At 40.7% G+C, this 22119-nt stretch overlaps 1 protein-coding gene across 2 annotated transcripts in view; it reads left to right on the top strand.

The window, feature by feature from the left end:
• mfsd3 (major facilitator superfamily domain containing 3) overlaps positions 1 to 19134 on the top strand; it is a 109807-nt gene extending 90673 nt beyond the window's left edge. The window contains exon 6 of one of the 2 annotated variants that reach the window (XM_033017555.1): positions 16712 to 18086. In XM_033017555.1, coding sequence (XP_032873446.1) covers positions 16712 to 16900 — 189 coding nt within the window. In that variant the 3' untranslated portion in view covers positions 16901 to 18086. Of the gene's footprint in view, positions 1 to 16711 lie in introns of both variants that reach the window. The other variant, XM_033017556.1, reaches the window with a different exon arrangement.
• The last annotated feature ends 2985 nt before the right edge of the window (positions 19135 to 22119 follow it).

The raw sequence follows: 22119 nt of genomic DNA on the forward strand, positions 1-22119 counted from the left end.
AATATTGCTAGAAGCTAATCAAAAAGTATTCCTCATCATATCTGATTGTGTGGTGCCGTGTGTCCAGGGAAATAAATTTAACGGCACATGTTCACACTATAATTCAAATTCAGTTCACAGTGTCACAGCTCTGGGTAAAAATACAAAATCTAAACTCAAGCTTTTGTAGATTGCTGAAGCCTTCAAGTCAAAGCATTAATGAATGTATTAGTAAGGAGATTTGAATGAGAAGAGTGCCCTTCACTGGAGAGGCAATAAGAATGCTATACCGATTACTGTGTGATGACCAGGAGCTATCTGGATGCACTGCTGACTCTCTTGCTATGAGAGACAGTCAACTTAAACGGGGTACAGTCATCTCAAGTAAGCAGCGATCAAATTATAATGCCACCAAAGTTAAATTATGCAAATATATTTCTTGGAGTGCCAAGAAATTTGTCAGATTTGCCACTGTAGGCTGCAGGGAATATGGCCACCATTTGTAAATTTGACCAAGATGCACACACTGCCAGAAATAGCACCACATTGCACCGTAGGTTCCTATAGAAAAGCCCCTCAACTTCTATAGCAGTGAAAAAGGTTGAAGGCACAAAGTTTTCTATAGGAGAATGCTAAATACATTGGACACTGTCAACATAATTTATTATTTAAGATTAAAATTTCCTCCAAATTGCAAAGGGAAGAAACTAATTTTAACTCATATAGCTGAATTTTGTTTCTTCCATGTTTCTTTTGTCTTTCTTTAAGTATTTCCTTAAAAATGGATAGCTGACCAAGATTTGGTTATGTTATGTAGTTTCATGTCAAATTATATTGACTGTGCTCCTTCTTGTAAGGACTAATCTTGATTCCCACAATAAACCATATAACCATATAACCATATAACAATTACAGCACGGAAACAGGCCATCTCGGCCCTACAAGTCCGTGCCGAACAATTATTTTCCCTTAGTCCCACCTGCCTGCACTCATACCATAACCCTCCATTCCCTTCTCATCCATATGCCTATCCAATTTATTTTTAAATGATACCAACGAACCTGCCTCCACCACTTCCACTGGAAGCTCATTCCACACCGCTACCACTCTCTGAGTAAAGAAGTTCCCCCTCATGTTACCCCTAAACTTCTGTCCCTTAATTCTGAAGTCATGTCCTCTTGTTTGAATCTTCCCTATTCTCAAAGGGAAAAGCTTGTCCACATCAACTCTGTCTATCCCTCTCATCATTTTAAAGACCTCTATCAAGTCCCCCCTTAACCTTCTGCGCTCCAGAGAATAAAGACCTAACTTATTCAACCTTTCTCTGTAACTTAATTGTTGAAACCCAGGCAACATTCTAGTAAATCTCCTCTGTACTCTCTCTATTTTGTTGACATCCTTCCTATAATTGGGCGACCAAAATTGTACACCATACTCCAGATTTGGTCTCACCAATGCCTTGTACAATTTTAACATTACATCCCAGCTTCTATACTCAATGCTATTTAGTCTTTAGAAATATGACCTGTAAGCATTTGAGGAAATATTGCTAGAAGCTAATCAAAAAGTATTCCTCATCATACCTGAGAATAAAGATTCCAGGAAAAGTCTTAGATAGGGGATGGCCATTCTAGAACTCGTGAAAGGGGAAATAACACGAGTCTCATGAAAGGAAAGTGCCCAAATTTCTCCTTTGCCTCAAACCTCCTCATCTCAAACACCATCTCTTCTTTAAGATGTTCCCTAAATTGAAAATCTTTATCCAGGCTTCAGGTCATATCTCTCAGTTTGATTTAGTCCCACACATTGTTAAATAGCTGCAATTGGCTGAATATGTTACCAGATTAGAGATGATGCATAAAGGCAAATTTTGTAAGTTATATCCTGTGTTCATGTCTGTTAGTGAGACTCAGGGACTAAATTGAGCATTAAAATATGAGTAATAAATGTTGTTCCTTTCTCTTCAAACATTTGATCTTTATAAATGATTACAAGTTGATGTAGTAGACCATGAGTTAAATAATTAGTTTATTTCAAATTATAGCTCACTTGAAAGATAGAACTAATTATCTTATCTAATTAACTAAAGAACTAATAGACATGGGGAGGGGAATGGGGAGTGCAGGGGAGAGATAAGTCTTTGCCTTCCATCACAGCGAGGAGGAGATGCGCTGTGATGGATGTTTGTGAAAATTGTGTTGTGTCTTGGTTCTTTCTTGTGTGTATGACTGCAGAAACAACATTTTGTTTGAACCTCAATGAGGTTCAAATGACAAATAAATTGTATTGTATTGTATTGTATTGAAAAGGTTTACATAAGTGACTTTGTAATTTTGCCAAACCAAAATATCTGCTTGGGAAATTAAAACATTATCTTAAGAACATTGACCGCAGTTAGTTTTAAAAATGTCTGAGTATAATAGATTTCTCAAGAGACCACAAAGCTGAGAAGAGGAGCGGTGAAAGATTTAATAAACAGCCATTAAGGTAAGGGCTTGTTAGTTTCAAAATAAAAGGAAGTCAGGCTTAGCAGAGTGGCCATTTTGAATCGGCCCTAGTGAGAGTAGTGGTGTGTGATTTTCAAATGCACAGTTTGATGAATAAGTGTATAGGTAAGAACAGATAAGATCTTTGACTTTTCTGTGTAATCAGGATGGCAGTTGGGGCAATGGTATTCTTGCAGGATGTGGGAGAGCAGAGAAACTTCCCTCTGGCTTCACCTGTGGGGAGTGTGCCTCGCTGCAGTTCTTCACTGACCATATCAAAGAACTGGAGCTGGAGTTGCACACGCAGAATCATCTGGGATGCTGAGAGCATCGTAGATAGAACCTTTAGTGAGGTGGTCACACCTACGAGAGAAACACTTGGAGAGACACCTACGTCAGACTCCTATACATAGACACAGCTCTGCCTTGAACACAGTAATATCATCCAAGCTTATCACCAAACTAGCGGGACGGTGTCAGCACTCATCTTTGCAACTGGACCCTCGGCTTCCTGACCAACAGACCCCAATAAGTGAGGATAGGGGACATAACTCAAATTTCACTGTACCTTAATTGGTACATGTGGCAATTAAATTAAACCTTGAATATCATCCTCTGTGATAATTCTCAACACTGGTGTTCCGCAAGGATGTGTTCTCAGCCCCCTTGTTTACTCACACCAGCAGTTCCATTTAAACCCCTACAGTAGGCCATACTTGGAGTATTGTGTATCATTTTATTTAGCCTGCTATAGGAACACTGTTGTTAAGCTGGAAGAGTGCACAGAAGAATTATGGGACTGTCCCACTTAGGTGATTTTTCCTTTTCACGCATTGTTTTTCGATGAATGAAGTGTATTGTTCTCTCATTCTGGCTCTGGTACCAGTTTATTTTCCTGGAAGTGTGAGCAGATGGGTTGCAATTGACAGGTTGGGTGGATGTAGTGTCAAAAGCTAGAGGCGAAAAGGAGATAAATGTGTGTTCTCCCCATTGTCGAGACCAGGCATAGACTATGCAACCATTTCATCAAAGAATATGAACTCTGCTTGAGCTCCTTGTTGCTAATTATTTTAACTTACCTTCCAATTCCCATACTGGCATTTCTGTCAATAGACAATAGGTGCAGGAGTAGGCCAATCGGCCCTTCGAGCCAGCACCGCCATTCAATGTGATGATGACTGATCATCCCCAATCAGTACCCCATTCCTGTCCATTCACCTCGACTGCCAGAGTGTGGCCACAAGATGCGGAACAACAACACCTCATATTCCCTTTACAACCCAATGGTATGAACACTGAATTCAATTTCAATTAATACCCCCCTCCTCCTTTCTGCCCCTCTCTTCCCCACCCACCCCAGAGTGCACACATTTCTCAAACCATCTCCCATCACCCCTGCCACCCTGCCCTTCTTCCATATGCTGATCGACCACCCTCCCATCCCCAGTCCCCATTTTCCCTCTCAGTCCCCTCTTTCCCGTTCTCTCTGACACCTTCCACCCATATTCTTCCCTCCAGCTTTACTTTTCACTCCTCATCTTCTTTCTTTATCTGACAACCTTTTGTCTCCTGTTCACCTTTCGCTTTTGTCACTAGCACCATCCACTTGTCAATCCCCTCCTTCCCCCTCATCTGTATCCACCTATCTCTTGCATGGCTTTGCCCCATCATTCTTATTTATTGAATACAGAGCAATTCTTCCATTACACATTCATGCCACTATAAAACTTTAATATTATAAATATATACATTCGGATAAAATAGTAATGAAAACCACCAAATTCCTCTTATTGATTAATGCCTCTGGTAAATTACCAGTTTAAAACAGCAAACAGAAGTTCTATCTGTTCTACTACCATCTTTGTAATAAGGTTTCAATTAACTAAGGCTAAAAGCAGCAGATCTATATAGTACAAAATGAGCACAGATCCATATCTTTTACATACAGGAAGGATGAAAGCATATAATTTCCAGCCACTCCATTGTAACAAGAAAGATGTGGCTTTGGAGACAGTGCAGAAGAGATTTACCAGAATGCTGACTTGGTTAGAGGGTATTAACTATAAAGAGAGGTTGAACACGTTTGGATTGGTTTCTCTAGAACATCGGAGATTAACAGGAGACTAGTAAAAGTGGGTACAATTATGAGAGCATAGATGGACAGTCAGAACCCTTTTGTGGAAATGTCAAAGACTGTTAGAGGGGAACAAGGGGACTTGCAGGGCAAGTTTTTCTTTACACTGATTACAGACATTCATAACCATATTATTTTCTAATGACTATGAACCCCGACTATTTTGAGATTGCAATCATTGTTCATGGAAATGTTCGCATGTTGGGGGAAAGTAAAATTGACAAAACATTGAACATGGAATAGTACAGCATAGGAACAGGCCCTTCAGCCCACAATGTCCAAGCTGAACATGATGCTAAACTAATCTTATTTGCCTACACATGATCTGTATCCCTCCATTCCCCGCATATCCACATGCCTATCTAAAAGCCTCTTAAACACCACTACTTATCTATTTCCACCACCATCCCTAGCAACGTGTTCCAGATACCCATTAACCTGTCTGTAAAAAAGACTTACCCCACTCATCTCCCTTAAACGTTTACTCTGACTTAAAGCTATGCCTTCTAGTTTCTGACATTTCAACCCTGGAAGAAAGGTTCTAACTGTGTCTCACAATTTTATATGCACCATAGAAACATAGAAAATAGGTGCAGGAGTAGGCCATTCGGCCCTTCGAGCCTGCACCGCTATTCAATATGATCATGGCTGATCATCCAACTCAGTATCCTGTACCTGCCTTCTCTCCATACCCCCTGATCCCTTTAGCCACAAGGGCCACATCTAACTCCCTCTTAAATATAGCCAATGAACTGGCCTCAGCTACCTTCTGTGGCAGAGAATTCCAGAGATTCACCACTCTCTGTGTGAAAAATGTTTTCCTCATCTCGGTCTTAAAAGATTTCCCCCTTATCCTTAAACTGTGACCCCTTGTTCTGGACTTCCCCAACATCGGGAACAATCTTCCTGCATCTAGCCTGTCCAACCCCTTAAGAATTTTATAAGTTTCTATAAGATCCCCCCTCAATCTTCTAAATTCTAGCGAGTACAAACTGAGTCTATCCAGTCTTTCTTCATATGAAAGTTCTGACATCCCAGGAATCAGTCTGGTGAACCTTCTCTGTACTCCCTCTATGGCAAGAATGTCCACCAGGACTCCCCTCAACCACTCCGGTTCCAGAGAAAACAATCCAAGTTTATCCAACCTCTTAGAGCTAATATGGAGAGTTATTGCTATGATTTAGATGTCTATAAATGCTAGTCATGACATGACAATGTTTTTGTGTTTGAGTACAGAATCATTATTTCTCATTACCACATGTTCCTGTGGAGACGACAAGAGCTACAGAATAGCAATACAGTTACTGGGAGTAATCTGGTCAATAGATCAATATGATATCATTATGTTACATGTAATCTGATCTGACAGATTAATTTAGTTAAAATGAGTCTTGGGTATTTTGATTCTTTAAAATATGGCTTTAATTTTACCTAGTTGAGTTGTAACCTGTACAGCAACACACTTCATTTTACCATGACAAATAATGATTGTGGCAGAATTATTGCATGTTAATGGAAATCATTTTTAGCTCACCACTTCTGCAGTTGGGGCTAATAGGATTTAATAATGAAAGTTTCATGAAGACATTGCTCTGTAGATGCTGCAGGTAAAAAGTATTTATGTATTACTGTAAACTAAATATATGAATGATATCCAGTGATCACACACTAATTTTGTAGAATCCTATAATTGCAACAAAACTAACATTGCATATGAAAAAAGGTAGTAACACACTTCAAACCATTCAAAGCCAAATATAGCAAATGTTACTTCTTTGGATTATTGAATTGAATTGAATTCTTTATTTGTCATTCAGACCTTTCGGTCTGAACGAAATGTTGTTGCGTGATTGCTTAAGATTTGTTGTATTACAACTTGCCAGTCTGCAAGGTCAATTTTTAAATGCAAAGGGGTTCAGGATGGTAACGGGTTGTAGAACTGGTTTTCTCAGATTTTAGCACAAATTCATCTGCTATTTATGATTAACGTTTATGGTTCCAGTCGCAGGCTCTGAAAAGTTTTGGACACACTTTAATATTAAAAGGCAACAATGGTATATTCTCCTTCTCAAACAAATGTCAAAAATGAATTAATTTCATAGATGAATTTGTTATCAACTATAGTGCTGGAGAATAGAAATATTATTCCCCTGGCACTTCAAAAAGCCATTGTTTGGTCTGTCAGACATGTTATTATGGAAGACCAAATGCTCAGTTTTTTTACTCATTTCATTGAAGTGCCATTACATGGTGCATGTTTGAGGAAAATGTCATGGGTTTTTTCTAAGCTCTGAATAACTTGAAAGAATCTGGTAGATTCTATTCTTGGTATTTAATGTGTAGAGATGAAAATTAGATCAAGAAATTAAACCTAATCTTTCAGTTTGTGTTATTGAGCTATTGATATAGAAACCAAAGGGTTTTTATGACAGATTTTTTTTGGTATAACAGAAGCAGATAACATCTTGTTGCCATTAAAAGTGACAAAAGGAATCTTCGAACTTTCATTCTGTTCTGCTACGGTCAGTTTCATATCTAACATTAAGCAGTGATTTGTCACACTGACATTTTCATTTAAAAACCTACATTCATTAATGTAACTAAAAATATTAATTAGACTTGTAGCTTGTCTCTATATTATATAAGAATCCTGATACCTTAATAGACTATAGCTAATGTTGCAGGACCAAGCTTTGAAACTGATGGGAATTTTGCCTTTGTGTAAATCAGGTGTAAATTGTGTGAATGGAAAGTACAACTACTGTTGCAATAAATTAATGCTAATCGGATTATTTGGTTTACGTACTTCTCCCTAAAAATAAAGTGACATTTCTATTAACCACAGTTAATTCATTGAGGAAATGGCTTTCCTTTTAAAGGTGTTAAGGGAATTATACAATTCCTTGTGATTAGTAGCAGAAACAAGTGTGTGAGAGGGAGATGGGATCTCATGCAGTAAAAGTTCTCAAATAAAAAGAACTGTGTGATAGGCAGGCTACTAAAATGTTGAGGTTATGAATCTGATATTTGGCAAGACTACTGGTGAATCTGATTAAACAGCATAATAGTTGTTAAAAACAATCTGTATGTAAGTATTTTTTTAAACAAATTTGGGAATTCCAAACTTAAACTTGAAAGCTATACTAATAAAGGTTTTTCTCCTGTTCCTTTGTAATTCTTATCTGTCTCTTTGTAAATGTAAGTCAATAATTGCTGGTAAATGAGATGAAAGTTATTACTGACTTTAATTATTTTTTTTCTTTTAATATAGTAAAACAATCTAGTTAATTCTGGTGGTTCATTAGCAAAGGCTAAATTGTATTTTGTAATTGAGAATTGAAAATTGTAATTTGTATTGAGAATAAATACACATTTTCTGGAGAAGATTCATGGTTCTAAGAATGGAAAGCACAGCTGGCGTGGTTAGTCACTTGCTTTACTGAGAAAAAATCTCGTAACTTCATCTTGTAGCTTGCTTCTGGCAAGTTGTCAACAGTTGCCAGCTATGAAATTTGTAAAGATGCCGCAGATAAAAGTTGTCAGGTTTTAATAAAAAAATCTGCAGTTGTATATCACCTTTCATGTTCTCAGTTTGACCAAAGCAGTTTGCAGCCAATTAATAATTTTAAATGTGCTGCTATGTAAAATTAGCTGCCAATCTGTATGTGGTAAGATCCTACAACTTGGTAATGTTAGAGAACTGGAATCAACTGGAAGTGCTGACAAATTTAACAGATCATCTGATGCCACTCACACTGTAGCATTCAATAGTGCACTGAAGTGTCATCTTAGCTTACGTTCCTGAACTGGGGCCTGAAATCATGGTCAATTATACAAAACTGCAAATGCTGCAACTATAGCAAGTTATACGGTGGTACACAAAATACTTCACAAGAATAAAGATGTCAATGGTTCTCCTCCAACAGATTGCCAAATGATTCAGAGCCGTTGTAGAAACGTGTATGTCTTGTTGCACCATGAGAAAATTTAGGGAGAAATGCACTAATGATACAGGACAATTAGAATTGCTTATTTCTTGAGAAAATACATAGAACATTTAGATATTGTGGAGGCATTCGTGGTGATCTTTCAAGAATCCCTAGAATCAGGAGTGGTCCCAGAGGACTGGAAAATTGCAAATGCTACTCCGCTGTTCAAGAAGGGAGCAAAGCAAAAGAGGAGAAATTATAGACCAGTTAGCCTGACCAGTGGTTGATAAGATTATAATTATTAAGGATGAGGTTTCCAAGTACTTAGAAGCACATGATAAAATAGGCAGGTCAGCTGCATGGTTTTGTGAAGGAGAGATCTTGCCTGACAAATGTTGGAATTCTTTGAGCAAGTAAATAGCAGGCTCGACAAGGACTGCTCTCACCCCAACCATGGACTGTTTACTCTCCTACCATCCGGGAGGCGCTACAGGTCTCTCCGTTGCCGAACCAGCAGGTCCAGGAACAGCTTCTTCCCGGCGGCTGTCACGCTACTCAACAACGTACCTCGGTGACTGCCAATCACCCCCCCACCCCCCGGACACTTATTATCACTTATTATTATTTATTCAAATCATTTGCTATGTCGCTCTTCCAGGGAGATGCTAAATGCATTTCGTTGTCTCTGTACTGTACACTGACAATGACAATTAAAATTGAATCTGAATCTGAATCTGAATCTGAGCAGGCTCGACAAAAGAGAGTTTGGTGTTCATACTACCAAAATGCATGACTCCACACTTTATTATGCTGTATTCCATTAGTCAAAGTCAAAGTAGCCTTTATTGTCATTCAGACCTTGCGGTCTGACAGAAATGTTGCTGCCTTGCAGTCCTACATATAGTAAAAATGACAAAAACATACAATAAACACAAATTAACATCCACCACAGTGAGTTCACCAGGCACCTCCTCACTGTGATGGAAGGCAAAAGTCTTGAATCTTTGTCTCTTCCCTTCTTATTCTCCCTCTGCGCGGAGGCGATCCAGGCTTCGGATGTTGTGACCACACCGGGCGATGGTAAGTAATGTCAGTCCCGCGGCTGAATCCGAGCTCCGCGAATGGGCCGGTTCAACTCCTTGGCCCGGGGTGGTCGAAGCTGCCGAAGCTGCGGCCCTCCAGTCCAGTGGACACAGCTGTTGTTGCGGGAGCTCCGGAGGACAGGTCACCAACCTGTGACCTGCGAGCTCCCGACGATGTCGTCCACTGGGCCCGCGGCCGATCCTCCGAGGTCGGGTCGCCGCTGCCGCCGGAACACTGCCCCAGCTCCGAGGTCGGGTCGCCGCTGCCGAGCCACTTCTTTTCCCACTCTCCCAATCTGCAGAGTCCCTGCTTACTCCATACTACCTGTCCCCCCCACCTATCTTCGTATCATCTACAAACTTGGCCACAGTCTTCAATTCCCTCATCCAAAACATTTATATGTACCGTGAAGAGTAGTAGCCCCAGCACCGACCCCTGCGGAACACCGCTAGCCACTGGCAGTCAACCAAACAAAGCCCCTTTTATTGCCTTCTTCCATCCAGCCAACCTGATATCCATGTTAGTATCATCCCTTCGATACCATGGGCTCTCATCATCCTTAGAAGCCTCACGTGTGACACCTTATCAAGGGCCTTCTGAAAATCCAGGTAAACCACATCCACTGACTCTCCTTTGTGTATCCTGCTATTTAGTTCCTCAAAGAATTCCAACAGACTCCAAGTTCAAGTTCAAGTTCAAGTTCAAGTGAGTTTATTGTCATGTGTCCCTGTATAAGACAATGCAATTCTTGCTTTGCTTCAGCATACAGAACATAGTAGGCATTTACTACAATACAGATAAGTGTGTCCATATACCATGATATAAATATTTACACACATGAATAAATAAACTGATCAAGTGCAAATAACAGAAAATGGTTATTAATAATCAGAGTTTTGTCCGAGCCAGGTTTAATAGCCTGATGGCTGTGGGGAAGTAGCTATTCCTGAACCTGGTTGTTGCAGTCTTCAGGCTCCTGTACCTTCTACCTGAAGGTAGCAGGGAGATAAGTGTGTGGCCAGGATTGTGTGGGTCTTTGATGATACTGCCAGCCTTTTTGAGGCAGCGACTGCGATAAATCCCCTCGATGGAAGGAAGGTCAGAGCCGATGATGGACTGGGCAGTGTTTACTACTTTTTGTAGTCTTTTCCTCTCCAGGGCGCTCAAGTTGCCGAACCAAGCCACGATGCAACCGGTCAGCATGCTCTCTACTGTGCACCTGTAGAAGTTAGAGAGTCTTCCTTGACAAACCGACTCTCCGTAATCTTCTCAGGAAGTAGAGGTGCTGATGAGCTTTCTTACAATACAATACAATACAATTTTATTTGTCATTTGAACCTCATGAAATGTTGTTTCTGCAGTCATACACACAATAAAAAGACCCAAGACACAACACAATTTACACAGACATCCTTCACAGCGCATCCCCTCCTCGCTGTGATGGAAGGCTAAAACTTATCTCTCCCCTGCACTCCCCAATTCCCCTCCCCGATGTCAGAGTCAAAGCCCCCGGCGTTGTCGCCGTTGCGTAAGCCCCTAAAAGCGGTCTCCCAGCAGGGACCCGCGGGCTCCCGGTATTACTGTCCACCAGACCTGCGGTACGCCTCCGAATCTCCGGGGGTCCGGTCGCAGCCGAGCGCCACAACAGCTCCACCCGCTCCGAACTAGGCCAGCTCTACGATGGTGAGTAGGTCCGCAGCTCCGTGACTGGAGCCCCAGGTCGTTCCTGCTGGAGGCCGCTCCACGTTGCAGCCCCAACAACAACGGAGACCCGACAAGGAAAAGGTCGGGTTCTCTGTGCAGGGGAAAGATTTTAAAAGTTTCCCCGCCCCCCACACCCCCCACACACACATTCCCCTTGAAACAAGACAAAAAATAATAAAAAGACAGACGGACTGCAGAGGCCGCTGCGACGTGATTGCATTAGTGTTCTCGGACCAGGAAAGATCTTCAGAGATGTGCACGCCCAGGAATTTGAAGCTCTTGACCCTTTCAACCATCGACCCGTTGATATAAATGGGGCTGTGGGTCCCCCTCCTACTCCTTCCAAAGTCCACAATCAGTTCCTTGGTTTTGCTGGTGTTGAGGGCCAGGTTATTGCGCTGGCACCATATGGACAGTTGCTCGATCTCTCTTCTATACTCTGACTCATCCCCATCAGTGATATGCCTCACAACAGTGGTGTCATCAGCAAACTTGATGATGGAGTTCGCACTGTGATTGGCTACGCAGTCATGGGTATAGAGTGAATACAGCAGGGGGCTGAGCACGCAGCCTTGAGGAGCTCCCGTGCTGATTGTTATCGAGGCTGACACATTTCCACCAATAGGAACAGACTGTGGTCTGTGAATGAGGAAGTCGAGGATCCAATTGCAGAGAGATGCGCAGAGACCCAGTTCTGCGAGTTTGGTAACCAGCTTGGAGGGGATGATTGTGTTAAATGCCGAGCTGTAATCGATGAATAACAGCCTGACATATGAGTTTTTGTCAGGCAGGATCTCCCTTTCACAAAACCATGTTGACTTTGGCGTATTTACTGTCTGCTCCTAAGTACTCAACTTGGAGGTGCAGAGAGACTTGGGATTGCTGGTGCAGGATTCCCAAAAGGTTAATTTGCAAGTTGAATTGGGAGTAAGGAAGCAAGATGCAATGTTAGCATTTATATCGAGAGGACTCGAATATAAAGGTCGGGATGTAAAGCTGAAAAATACCAATGTAATGCTGAGGCTTGAGAATGCACTGGTCAGACCGCATTGGGAGGATTGCCTAGCAGTTTTGGGCCCCATATCTGATGTGCGGGATGTGTTGGCATTGGAGAGGGTCCAGAGGAGGTTAATACAAATGATCCTGGGGATGAATGGGTTTACGTATGATGAGCGTTTGACTGTATTGGGCCTGTACTTGCTGGAGTTTAGAATAGAGTGGGGACCTCATTGAAATGTACCGAATAGTGAAAGGCCTGGATAGAGTGGATGTGGAGAGGATGTTTCCTCGAATGGGAGAGTCTAAGAAAGAGGGCACAGGTTCAGAATAAAAAGATGTTCCTTTAGGAAGGAGATGAGGAGGAATTTATTTAGTCAGAGGGTGGTAAATCTGTGGAATTCATTGCTAGAGATGGCTATGGAAGCCAAGTCATTGGTTATTTTTAAAGCGAAGATTGATAGAATCTTGATTGATAAAGGTGTCAAAGTTTACGGGGAGAATGCAGGAGAATTGGGTTGAGAGGGAAAGATAGATCAGCCATGATTGAACGGTGGAGGAGATGCTTTGAGCCAAATGGCCTAATTCTGCTCCTATGACTATGAACATGAAAATGATGATCCACAGGCTTTGACTGTAGTATCAAAAGAGTTTTGAGCTACTGTCAAAGGAAAATATCAACTTTTGATCGGGCCTCAAAGCAAAGAAATACACAAAATAATCTTAATGTTAAATCTTGTAACTCTTTTGATCATGGAATTTAAAAAGAATACCTCTATGTTGAGGTAACTCAAAGTGAGTCCAGGATTGCAACTGAGACCTCTCTATTACATTAAAATGTACTGTATACAAGGCATTGCATCTAACAATGGAAGGATTAAAAAATAAATGTAAAAATCCCTAATAGAAGAAAAATTCCATGTTACAACAAAAGGCTATTTAATACTACCTTACTGCTCTTAACAGTGTACAGCTTATGTGATTATTGCAGTTTTGAAACTGTTTAAATGATTTACATTGTATATTACTTTCTATCGGTCCAGTTACGGTTGTCATGCAGGAAAAACAAGTTTAGTTTAGTTTAAAGATTCATTGTGGAAACAGGCCCTTCAACTCACCGAGTCCATGCTGACCAGCGATCACCCCTACACTAGTTCTCTGTAATCCCGGTTTCGCAGCCTGGGGAAATTTACAGAGACCAATTTACTTACAAACCTGCACATCTATGGAATGTAGGAGGAAACTGGAGCACGTGGAGAAATCCCACAAGGTCACAGGATGAACATATAAACTCTGTACAGATAGCTCAGAGGCGCAGCGGTAGAGTTGCTGCCTTACAGCACCAGAGACCCAGGTTTGTTCCTGACTAAATCGTGACAAGGGTGCTACTTGTACAGAGTTTGTATGTTATCCTTGTGGTCACGTGGGATTTCTGTGGGTGTTCAAGTTTCCTCCAATATTCCAAAGACGTGAATGTTTGTAAGTTAATAGGCTTCTGTAAATTGTCCCTAGTGTGTAGGATAGAACTAGAGTCTAGCTGATGTTGGTCGACATGGACTCAGTGGGCCGAAGAGCTTCTTTTCAAGCTGCATCTCTAAAATAAAATAAACTAATCACTTCTAGTCAGGATTGAACCCGGTCTCTGGAGCTATTAGGTAGAAACTCTACCAGTGCACCACAATGCCCCCCCTAAAGACCACCAACTATCTGTGGATATGAGCAAGATGATTGCACATGTTGTTGATGTTCTAGCAAAAATATCTATAGAAACATTTTTAGGAGATCCAAGACTAACTTTGAGAGTTTGAGTTTAGTGGCAATTATATTATGAGACATAACCACTAGGGTGGTGATAACTATATACAGTCTGTATTTACTTCAAAGGTGAACAAATATCATTCACTGATCTGTTCAGAAAGCTTAGCTTCCTATTAATTAATTAATTAGTTTCTCATATTTCCACCACAGTATCATTAAAAAAATAAGTATATTACAAGATATCTCATTTCAGTTCCAGATACATAAACACCATTGTAAACCTATCATTTATTTGTGGTATAGAAGTTTGAAAACCTCCAGATTCAGAGATAGTTTCTTCCGGGCAATTATCGGGTAACTGAACCATCCTATCATCAACTACAGAGTGTTCCGGACCTACCACCTACCTCATTGGAGACCTTTGGGCTATTTTTAATCGGACTTTACTGGACTTTATCTTGCACTTACAGTTATACCTTTTCTCCTGGATCTGTACACTGTGGACAGCTTGATAATAATCGTGTATAATCCTTTCGCTGGCTGGATAGTGCGCAGCAAAAAAGTTTTTCACTGTACCTTGGTACACACGACAATAATAAACTAAACTAAATAAACATTACTGTTAACCGAGTCAGATTTTAGATAACGAACCGCTGAAGGTGCTATTCACTTTAATGTTAGATTGCCCATTAGGCTTTATGGAATCTTTTGATCACAATTGATTTACTGACATGTTCCATGATTTTCATCATCTTTTTAATTGTTGTATTGTGAAAATATCCACCATTGATAGATATACAAGCTGACATGAAGCTATGTTGAGACAAAAACCCTCAAGTCCTCTGGCACAAAATGGTGTGGGAGAGGGAGGGTAGACCCCAACTCTATCAGAATTCCGCCTACATCATTTCTCTTTGGGAGCAAACATCGATCCCAAGGAAAAATCATCAAAGGTGCCCTTTTAAAAACTTTTAAAAGACTACAAAGTTCCTCACAACTTCCTTTGAAACTCAGCTGAGCCCAAGGGAACTTGGCAGCTAGGAAAAAATACTTTAAAGTTATTTTAATTAAAGACCTGTTGTAGGCAGATTGTAGGCACCATTAATTGTTGCCAGGTGGGATATTTACAACAGGGAGACTCCTTCACATTTTGTGCTTTTTCAGCTATATTCAAATTTATGTTATTTATTTATTTGTAGGTAATGTTGAAGACCTGAGCAAGGCCACCATTTTATAGCCTATCCCTAATTGCCTGTCAGATGTGAAGTGCTACAGTGAAAGTGAAAAGTCACATTCACTGGATTATTGGTTCAGTAGATTGCAGATTGAGATGGTGATTTCAGTTTTAAAATCCTCCTTAACATCTTGGCACCACTTATATCAAGAACACTTTATAATCCTCAGTGTTCAGTGTTGCAAATAGTTGGGAATCCATTGGACATCCTGGTTCTGATCATTACTGCCTTGCAACTATCCCACCAATATGCGGTGTGTGTCCACATTCCTTTCCACTTGTTTTCTCAGAAATTCCCATAAGTGGTAGAACCACCTTAGGATCTGCCAAGTATATTCCTGTGGAAACAACGAACTGCAGATGCAGAAGGGTCACGACTCGAAATGTTACCTATCCATGTTCTCCACAGATGCTGCCAGACTCGCTGAGCTACTCCAGCACCCTCTTTTCCATGTTCGAAAGAAACTTGGATTGTTTCAAAACTTCAGGTTGCGTTGAAGCCAATTGCAGCTCACTTGTGGTAATAAAATGATGCAAAATGCCTATTAGGTTTGTTAAAAATGCAGATACTGGATGCCGTACCTCAGGAAAGTGTCCAAGTATCAGTCATCTCCGTTTACATTATCAATGATCCTTCATCAATCCTTCATCTGTTAATGCTTTCTACTAAAATCACCTGCGGCTTGAAATTGGGTATAATTTGTGTCCTTAAGTGTATTTGTGTAGTCCAGGCAAGATAAGTTGCCCCTGGCAACTTTCCCATGATATTTAAGGAACTGACGTAACATGGGCAGAATCTTGGGAGAAACCTCTCTTAGTTACTTGATCATCACACTTTTACTTTTGGTATTTTATCACTGCACATTTTTTGTCAGATATTTATCATTGAACTTTTGTTGTCATGCTTTTGTTACTGCACATTCGCTATTATATATTCACCATTGGATTTTTGCTGTTGTACATTTATTGCTTCACTTATCCTCTTGTATATTTAGCATTGACCCTTTGCTGTTGTACATTTTTCATCACACTTTTGCTGTCGTACTTTTATGAGTGCACAGGAATTTATTTTCTGGGCGTGATGCCACAGGTCAGAAAATAGACTGGCCCTTGAGCATACCTGTTAAACAGTGATACTGATCACTGAGAATTAGTGACAGTGACAGTCTTGTGCCGATTTCTTACACTTTGGTTTCTGATTCGGCTTCAATCAACAAATGGTAGGAATGATATCAAAAAAAATTATAACAGGAAATAGGTGACAAACCAAGTTGGAAATCAGAACAAAGAATTAAGATAGTTATTTCAGGGATTGCAAAATTATTGCTCATGCTTGTATCAGACAATGCAGATAGTTTTTGTAGCAGATGATGAATTGTTAATCTTTGTCACTTATTCTCTTTTACAGGCAACCCATTACACATTTCTGGCAAGTGCTGAGGTGTTGGGGAAAGTCCTCTTTAGCACCATAGCTGGTATACTTGTGGACAGGATTGGTTTTCCTTCTAGTTTTTGTGTTTTTCTGTTGCTTTCAGGTTTATCCTTGCTTCATGTTCTGAATCCACCTGAGATACTATCCAAGCAACATAAACAATAATGTGTGATTGTTTTACAATAGCATAGAAACTGGAGTGTCACATCATTGGTCCCCCAGAGCAAATTTAACTTGGTCTGTGGGAAACACATCAATTGTGAAATCAGTGGGGAAAATTCAAACCACCTGGCTACAGTGAGAACAAAGTTGGGGGCAGATAACATTGGTGTGCAAAATTCCCACTCACTTCCAATTTTTCCGTAATCTTAACCAGGTCATTTTTATTGAGGTGCCACCTGACTGTCACATGGGCCTCATTCATGGATGTAAAGAAGGCACTGTGGTGCACTCAGTGATATTTAAGACAAAGACATGCACTAAACCAAGTCAGAAACTTTTCTGAACAGATCTGGTTTACTGAGAGTCTGCTGGGGGCCAGCAGGAAAGCTTCAACTTCTAATTCCCAGTCACAGCTCCATCTCTGTCCCGATCATTCCACACACTTAGTGCAAGTGGGGTAATACAGTTCAGTGTCCAATTGGTGACATCAGGCAAATCTGTAAACCTGTCCCCTACCTCACGTCACCACATAGCTCATCCAATAAAACCTTCCAGTAAACATCTCCGGCAGATGTTCACTTTCAGGAAGATTTTATAATCAGGTTTGTACTTGATCCACAGGAGGACTTTAACCCACAGTGTACTAACCTCCAGATCACTTAAAAAGAGAAAAGAAGCCTTCATTACATAAAAGAAAACATCTCCCACAATTGAGAAAAAGTCTCACAGTTTATAGATTCAAAAATAAAAATAGATAAGCTTAAAAAGCTATCTATTAATCAATGTTAACTTTCAATTAATATAAACTTTAATTTGCACCAATTGTGGTATTGCACTCATCAATCTTCACTTGGTTATGTTGTACAGAACATGTCAAAACATTTCTTTACCTGGTAAAAACGTACAGTTGCTCGGTATTATCCAAAAGTAAAATATTCCAAGATTTATTTTATGTAATGAGGCAAATGTGTCTTTGTCCTTTTTAAGTGATCTTCAGGGAAACAGGTATGTCATCAGTACTCTGTGGGTTAAAGTGCCTCTATAGGTCTGGTTAAATCAAGAAACAAACCTAGTTGTAGAATCTTCCTAGAATTTAACATATGCTCATTACCATTGCCTGAAGAAGGGTCTCGACCTGAAACGTTACCCATTCCTTCTCTCCAGAGATGCTGCCTGTCCCGCTGAGTTAAGGGCCTGTCCCACTTGGGCGTCATTTGCGCGTCACGCAGGTGGCGAGTGAGGATTATGAGAATCCCAAAATCCTGGGGCGCCGCGCGCTACCACGCGTCACTGTCTACGCCAACATGACTCACCACGTGCCATGCGCGCGTAATGCATGCCATGTGCGCGTCGTGCATCGTGACCAGTAAATGGCGCGCAAATAATGCCCAAATTGACTCCAGCTTTGTGTCTATCATCATTTAGTATAAAGTGTCCGGTAGCATGTGCTTACCACCAAGAACCTGCTGTCCAGGATTCAAGCCAATCGAGAAAATATTAACACATGCAAGATGTTTAAAGATATATTAAAACATTTTGGTGACTGAAAGTTGTTGGCTTCTTGACCTCTTTATGGTCAATCTAAACTTGAATTTAACTACTAATGAAGATAAGATTTCAGCATATAATTTTGTTTTAAGAATGCCAGTTTCTTTCACCTGTTCTTTCACTAAATGGCTGAAACTCAAGTTTTTGGTAAATGACATTTTAATTGATAAACTATGTTACATTATACCCTGTATACCACAGTGGGTGGTGATGCAGGGTGGAAGGTGAGGGGGATTGATATGAGGTAAATGGTGAAATGTGCTGGTGTACAAAGTAAAGAAGATAAATAAAGTTGACTTGTATTCTGACTGAAATATGTTTTCATGTTAAACTTAGAGTTAATTAGCATTATATTAAGTTATTATTTCTGTACAGCTGAAACTAGCCAAATAATTGCTGCTAGGCACTGTTGTGATTTGTCTGTTGACTGATTTTATGTAATCTGAGGGTATACAGATTGCGATTTAAAAAAAAATCACACGTGTTTGTGTTACACTGAAATTTTAGCACGCGAATCATTAATTTGCATTTGTTATCTATGCAAAAGATAATTTTCAGTGCTTCATTTCACATATCGTAAGTTGGTAACTACGTTATCTTCCTGCATCTGTATTTCCCCGCTGAGTTTTGCAATTTTTCTTCTAAACAAGATTTTATCAATTTATGTGATTAAAAAATATTCTTCCTTATTGTGGAAGCAAGTTGTGCAACTCTTAATTTCCCCAATGTCCTCTGTTTGGTCTCTGGATATCAATGTACTCTAATCTGTACTATCAAAAAATGTCCTTGTAATCAACCTCAGATTATTTCTCAATAAATCTGCAGGAATAATAAAACCGATTGTTAATGAGTTGATATTGTTAGATGTCAAGCATTTGGAATTCACTGACAGCTACTGCAGCTATCAGGAAGCCTGGATGGAAATGAAAGGACCACTCCTATATAAAGCCGAAACTCTATTGAAGACTTTGGATTGAATCAATGCCAGAAAGTGATTTCAGGCAGAAATATAATCGCTAAGGTTCAGATAACATTATCAACTGATGTATTGCAACTGATGGTGCACGCAACATAAACAATTAGAACATTGATTTATTACTCAGTTAATTACATGGTTAATTTTTGTATCGCAAGATTAATCGAATTATGGTTTCTCGTTTAAAGGAACAAGATATCTTATTCAAGCTGATCTGTTTTAACACAAATTTAATTCTTTCATCACTGTCTACAATTCATTCACCTGAGTTTTAGATCCCTGTATATCTGCAAAGTCATCCAGTCTACCACTGGATGTACTATATAAATTGCTGCCTCTATAATTTTCACTGGATTCTCTTTAATTTAGTTTAGTTTAGAGATGTAGTGTGGAATCAGGTCCTTCGGGCCACCGAGTCCGTGCCAGCCAATGATCACTCCTACACTAGTTCTATGTTATCCCAGTTTTGCATACGACACACTAGGGACAATTTACAGAAGCCAATTACACTACAACCCTTAATGTCTTTGGAATGTGCGAGGAGACTGGAGCAACCGGAGAAAATGTGGGTGAGACTGGAGCACCCGGAAAAACCCATGAGATCACAGGAAGAACATAAAAACTTGTTTTTACGAATGAAGTTGGAACATAAGAAAAGTTGGGATTGACTTTACAGAGTCTCTACTGCTGCCTTAAAGGTCGTGTTTAGTTTTTTAGTTTAGAGATACAGCGCGGAAACAGGCCCTTCGACCCACCGGGTCCAGGCCGACCAGTGATCCCCGCATATTAACACTATCCTACACACACTAGGGACAATTACCAAGCCAATTAACCTACAAACCTGTACGTCTTTGGAGTGTGGGAGGAAACAGAAGATCTCGGAGAAAACCCACGCAGGTCACGGGGAGAACACCCGTAGTCGGTACCAAACCCGGGTCTCCGGTGCTGCATTCACTGTAACTCTACCGCTGCGCCACCATGCCGCAACCTTTAAATGCCTCCTGACGTCTTTTGCCTGTCCACATATTTCTAAATCTCAAAATATTTTGCAATGTATATATTTGTTCTTTATTTATTAAAGTGTGGAAAACGGGATGGGGTGGGAACGCGAATTTTGAAATTTCAATTTTGACAATCTCAGCAGGAACAGTTTAACGGAAGCAGAAGCAGGATTTATATGTATTCTAATTCTCCAATAGTCAACATGTGCACGGTTCTATACCCTGTGCCTCTCTCCTCCTCTTTAGACTCTAATGCACACGAGCCACACCTAGAGCTGATGCTTGATGGCACCTACTTGAGTTACAGTTCATCTTTCCTAAGCACAGAAATTATTCCACATTTTCAGCAGGTGAAAAGAAAGAGGTGGGCGGTGACCTTGCAAAAATCAGAAAAGTGGCAGTACTGGGATACGCAGTTTTGCCATGCAGGATGTGTAAAAGCGAGGAAAGTAGAATATGTAAAGAAACTCCACCATATCACAAGCATTGCCAATCACTCAGAAAGACCTCTCCCCTGCCCACGATGACCAGCATGTTTCACTCCAGGGAAGGGGGAGTTGATTGCTGTGTTTGGCCTCTATTGGCACAAGCTCACTTACAGCAATCCGCTCCTGCAGCGAACACTTGTTATGAGTGTCTTCTCAAATGTCCACATCGTGCAGCTGGAATGGCCAAATAGCAAGTGTACATGCAAGGTGTGAGTTGGAAGTCTGGGCTGCAATAGTCGTGCTTGTAAAAGAGAAGAAATAGAAGTTGGAATGAGGAATTATGCAAATGTGTGAAGATGCGTGCAGGGAATTTGAGGAGGGGAGAATGAGATACATGCAGGGAGTAATATTCATAATTTGACACCTCTTTTCCGGCCATTAATTGTCTTGGGAAATGTAGCCTTAATCTGTAAATAGTATCAATGATTCCTTCTCTCTGGCTGATAGAAGTGTTGCCTGGGGGGAACTCTCCAAGTGACCTCCTCTCTCTCCACTCACCTTGCTTTTCCACACATCACATTCCACTCTAACTTTCCCATCTAGATAAGTGCATTCTTCAAATACCACAAGAGACTCAAAGGACAGCACAGTGGTGCAGTGGTAGAGCTGCTATCTCACAGCGCCAGAGACCTGGGTTCGATCTGGATCATGGGTGCTGCCTGTGTGGAGTTTGCATGTTCTCCCTACGTCTGTGTGGGTTGCCTCCCACTTTCCAAAGACATTGCTGGCTGTAGGTTAATTGGCTTCTGTAAATTGCCGCTAGTGTGTAGGGTGCAAAAGTGGGATTACATGGAACTATTGTGCGAGTGATCAATTTAGTTTAGTTTAGTTTAGAGATACATTGACGGTGTGGACGTAATGTACCAAAGGGCCAGTGTAGGAGAAAAATGGAAAAGGCCACGCGGAGTGGTACCCGGACGTGGCGCTGACGGACGAGAAGCCGAAGCAAAAAAGTCGAAGCCAAAGAACCGAATGGAAACGAGGCCGAAACGGCAAAAAAATGAACGAGTACGAAGATGAAACGCCAACTAACCGAAAGGATGGGACGCCTAAATGCAAACTAACCGAAAGGGAGTGATGTCTAAAAGCCAACAAACCGAAAAGCTGCGTCGACTAAAAGCAAACTTACTGAATGGCCGCTCTGTCGAAATGCCACCTACCCAAAAGGCGGCGTCGCCTACAGGCCAGCGAACCGACTGCCGCTCAACA

This window comes from Amblyraja radiata, chromosome 3 (assembly GCF_010909765.2).
Source record: "Amblyraja radiata isolate CabotCenter1 chromosome 3, sAmbRad1.1.pri, whole genome shotgun sequence".
In the NCBI taxonomy this organism is placed as follows: Eukaryota; Metazoa; Chordata; class Chondrichthyes; order Rajiformes; family Rajidae; genus Amblyraja; species Amblyraja radiata.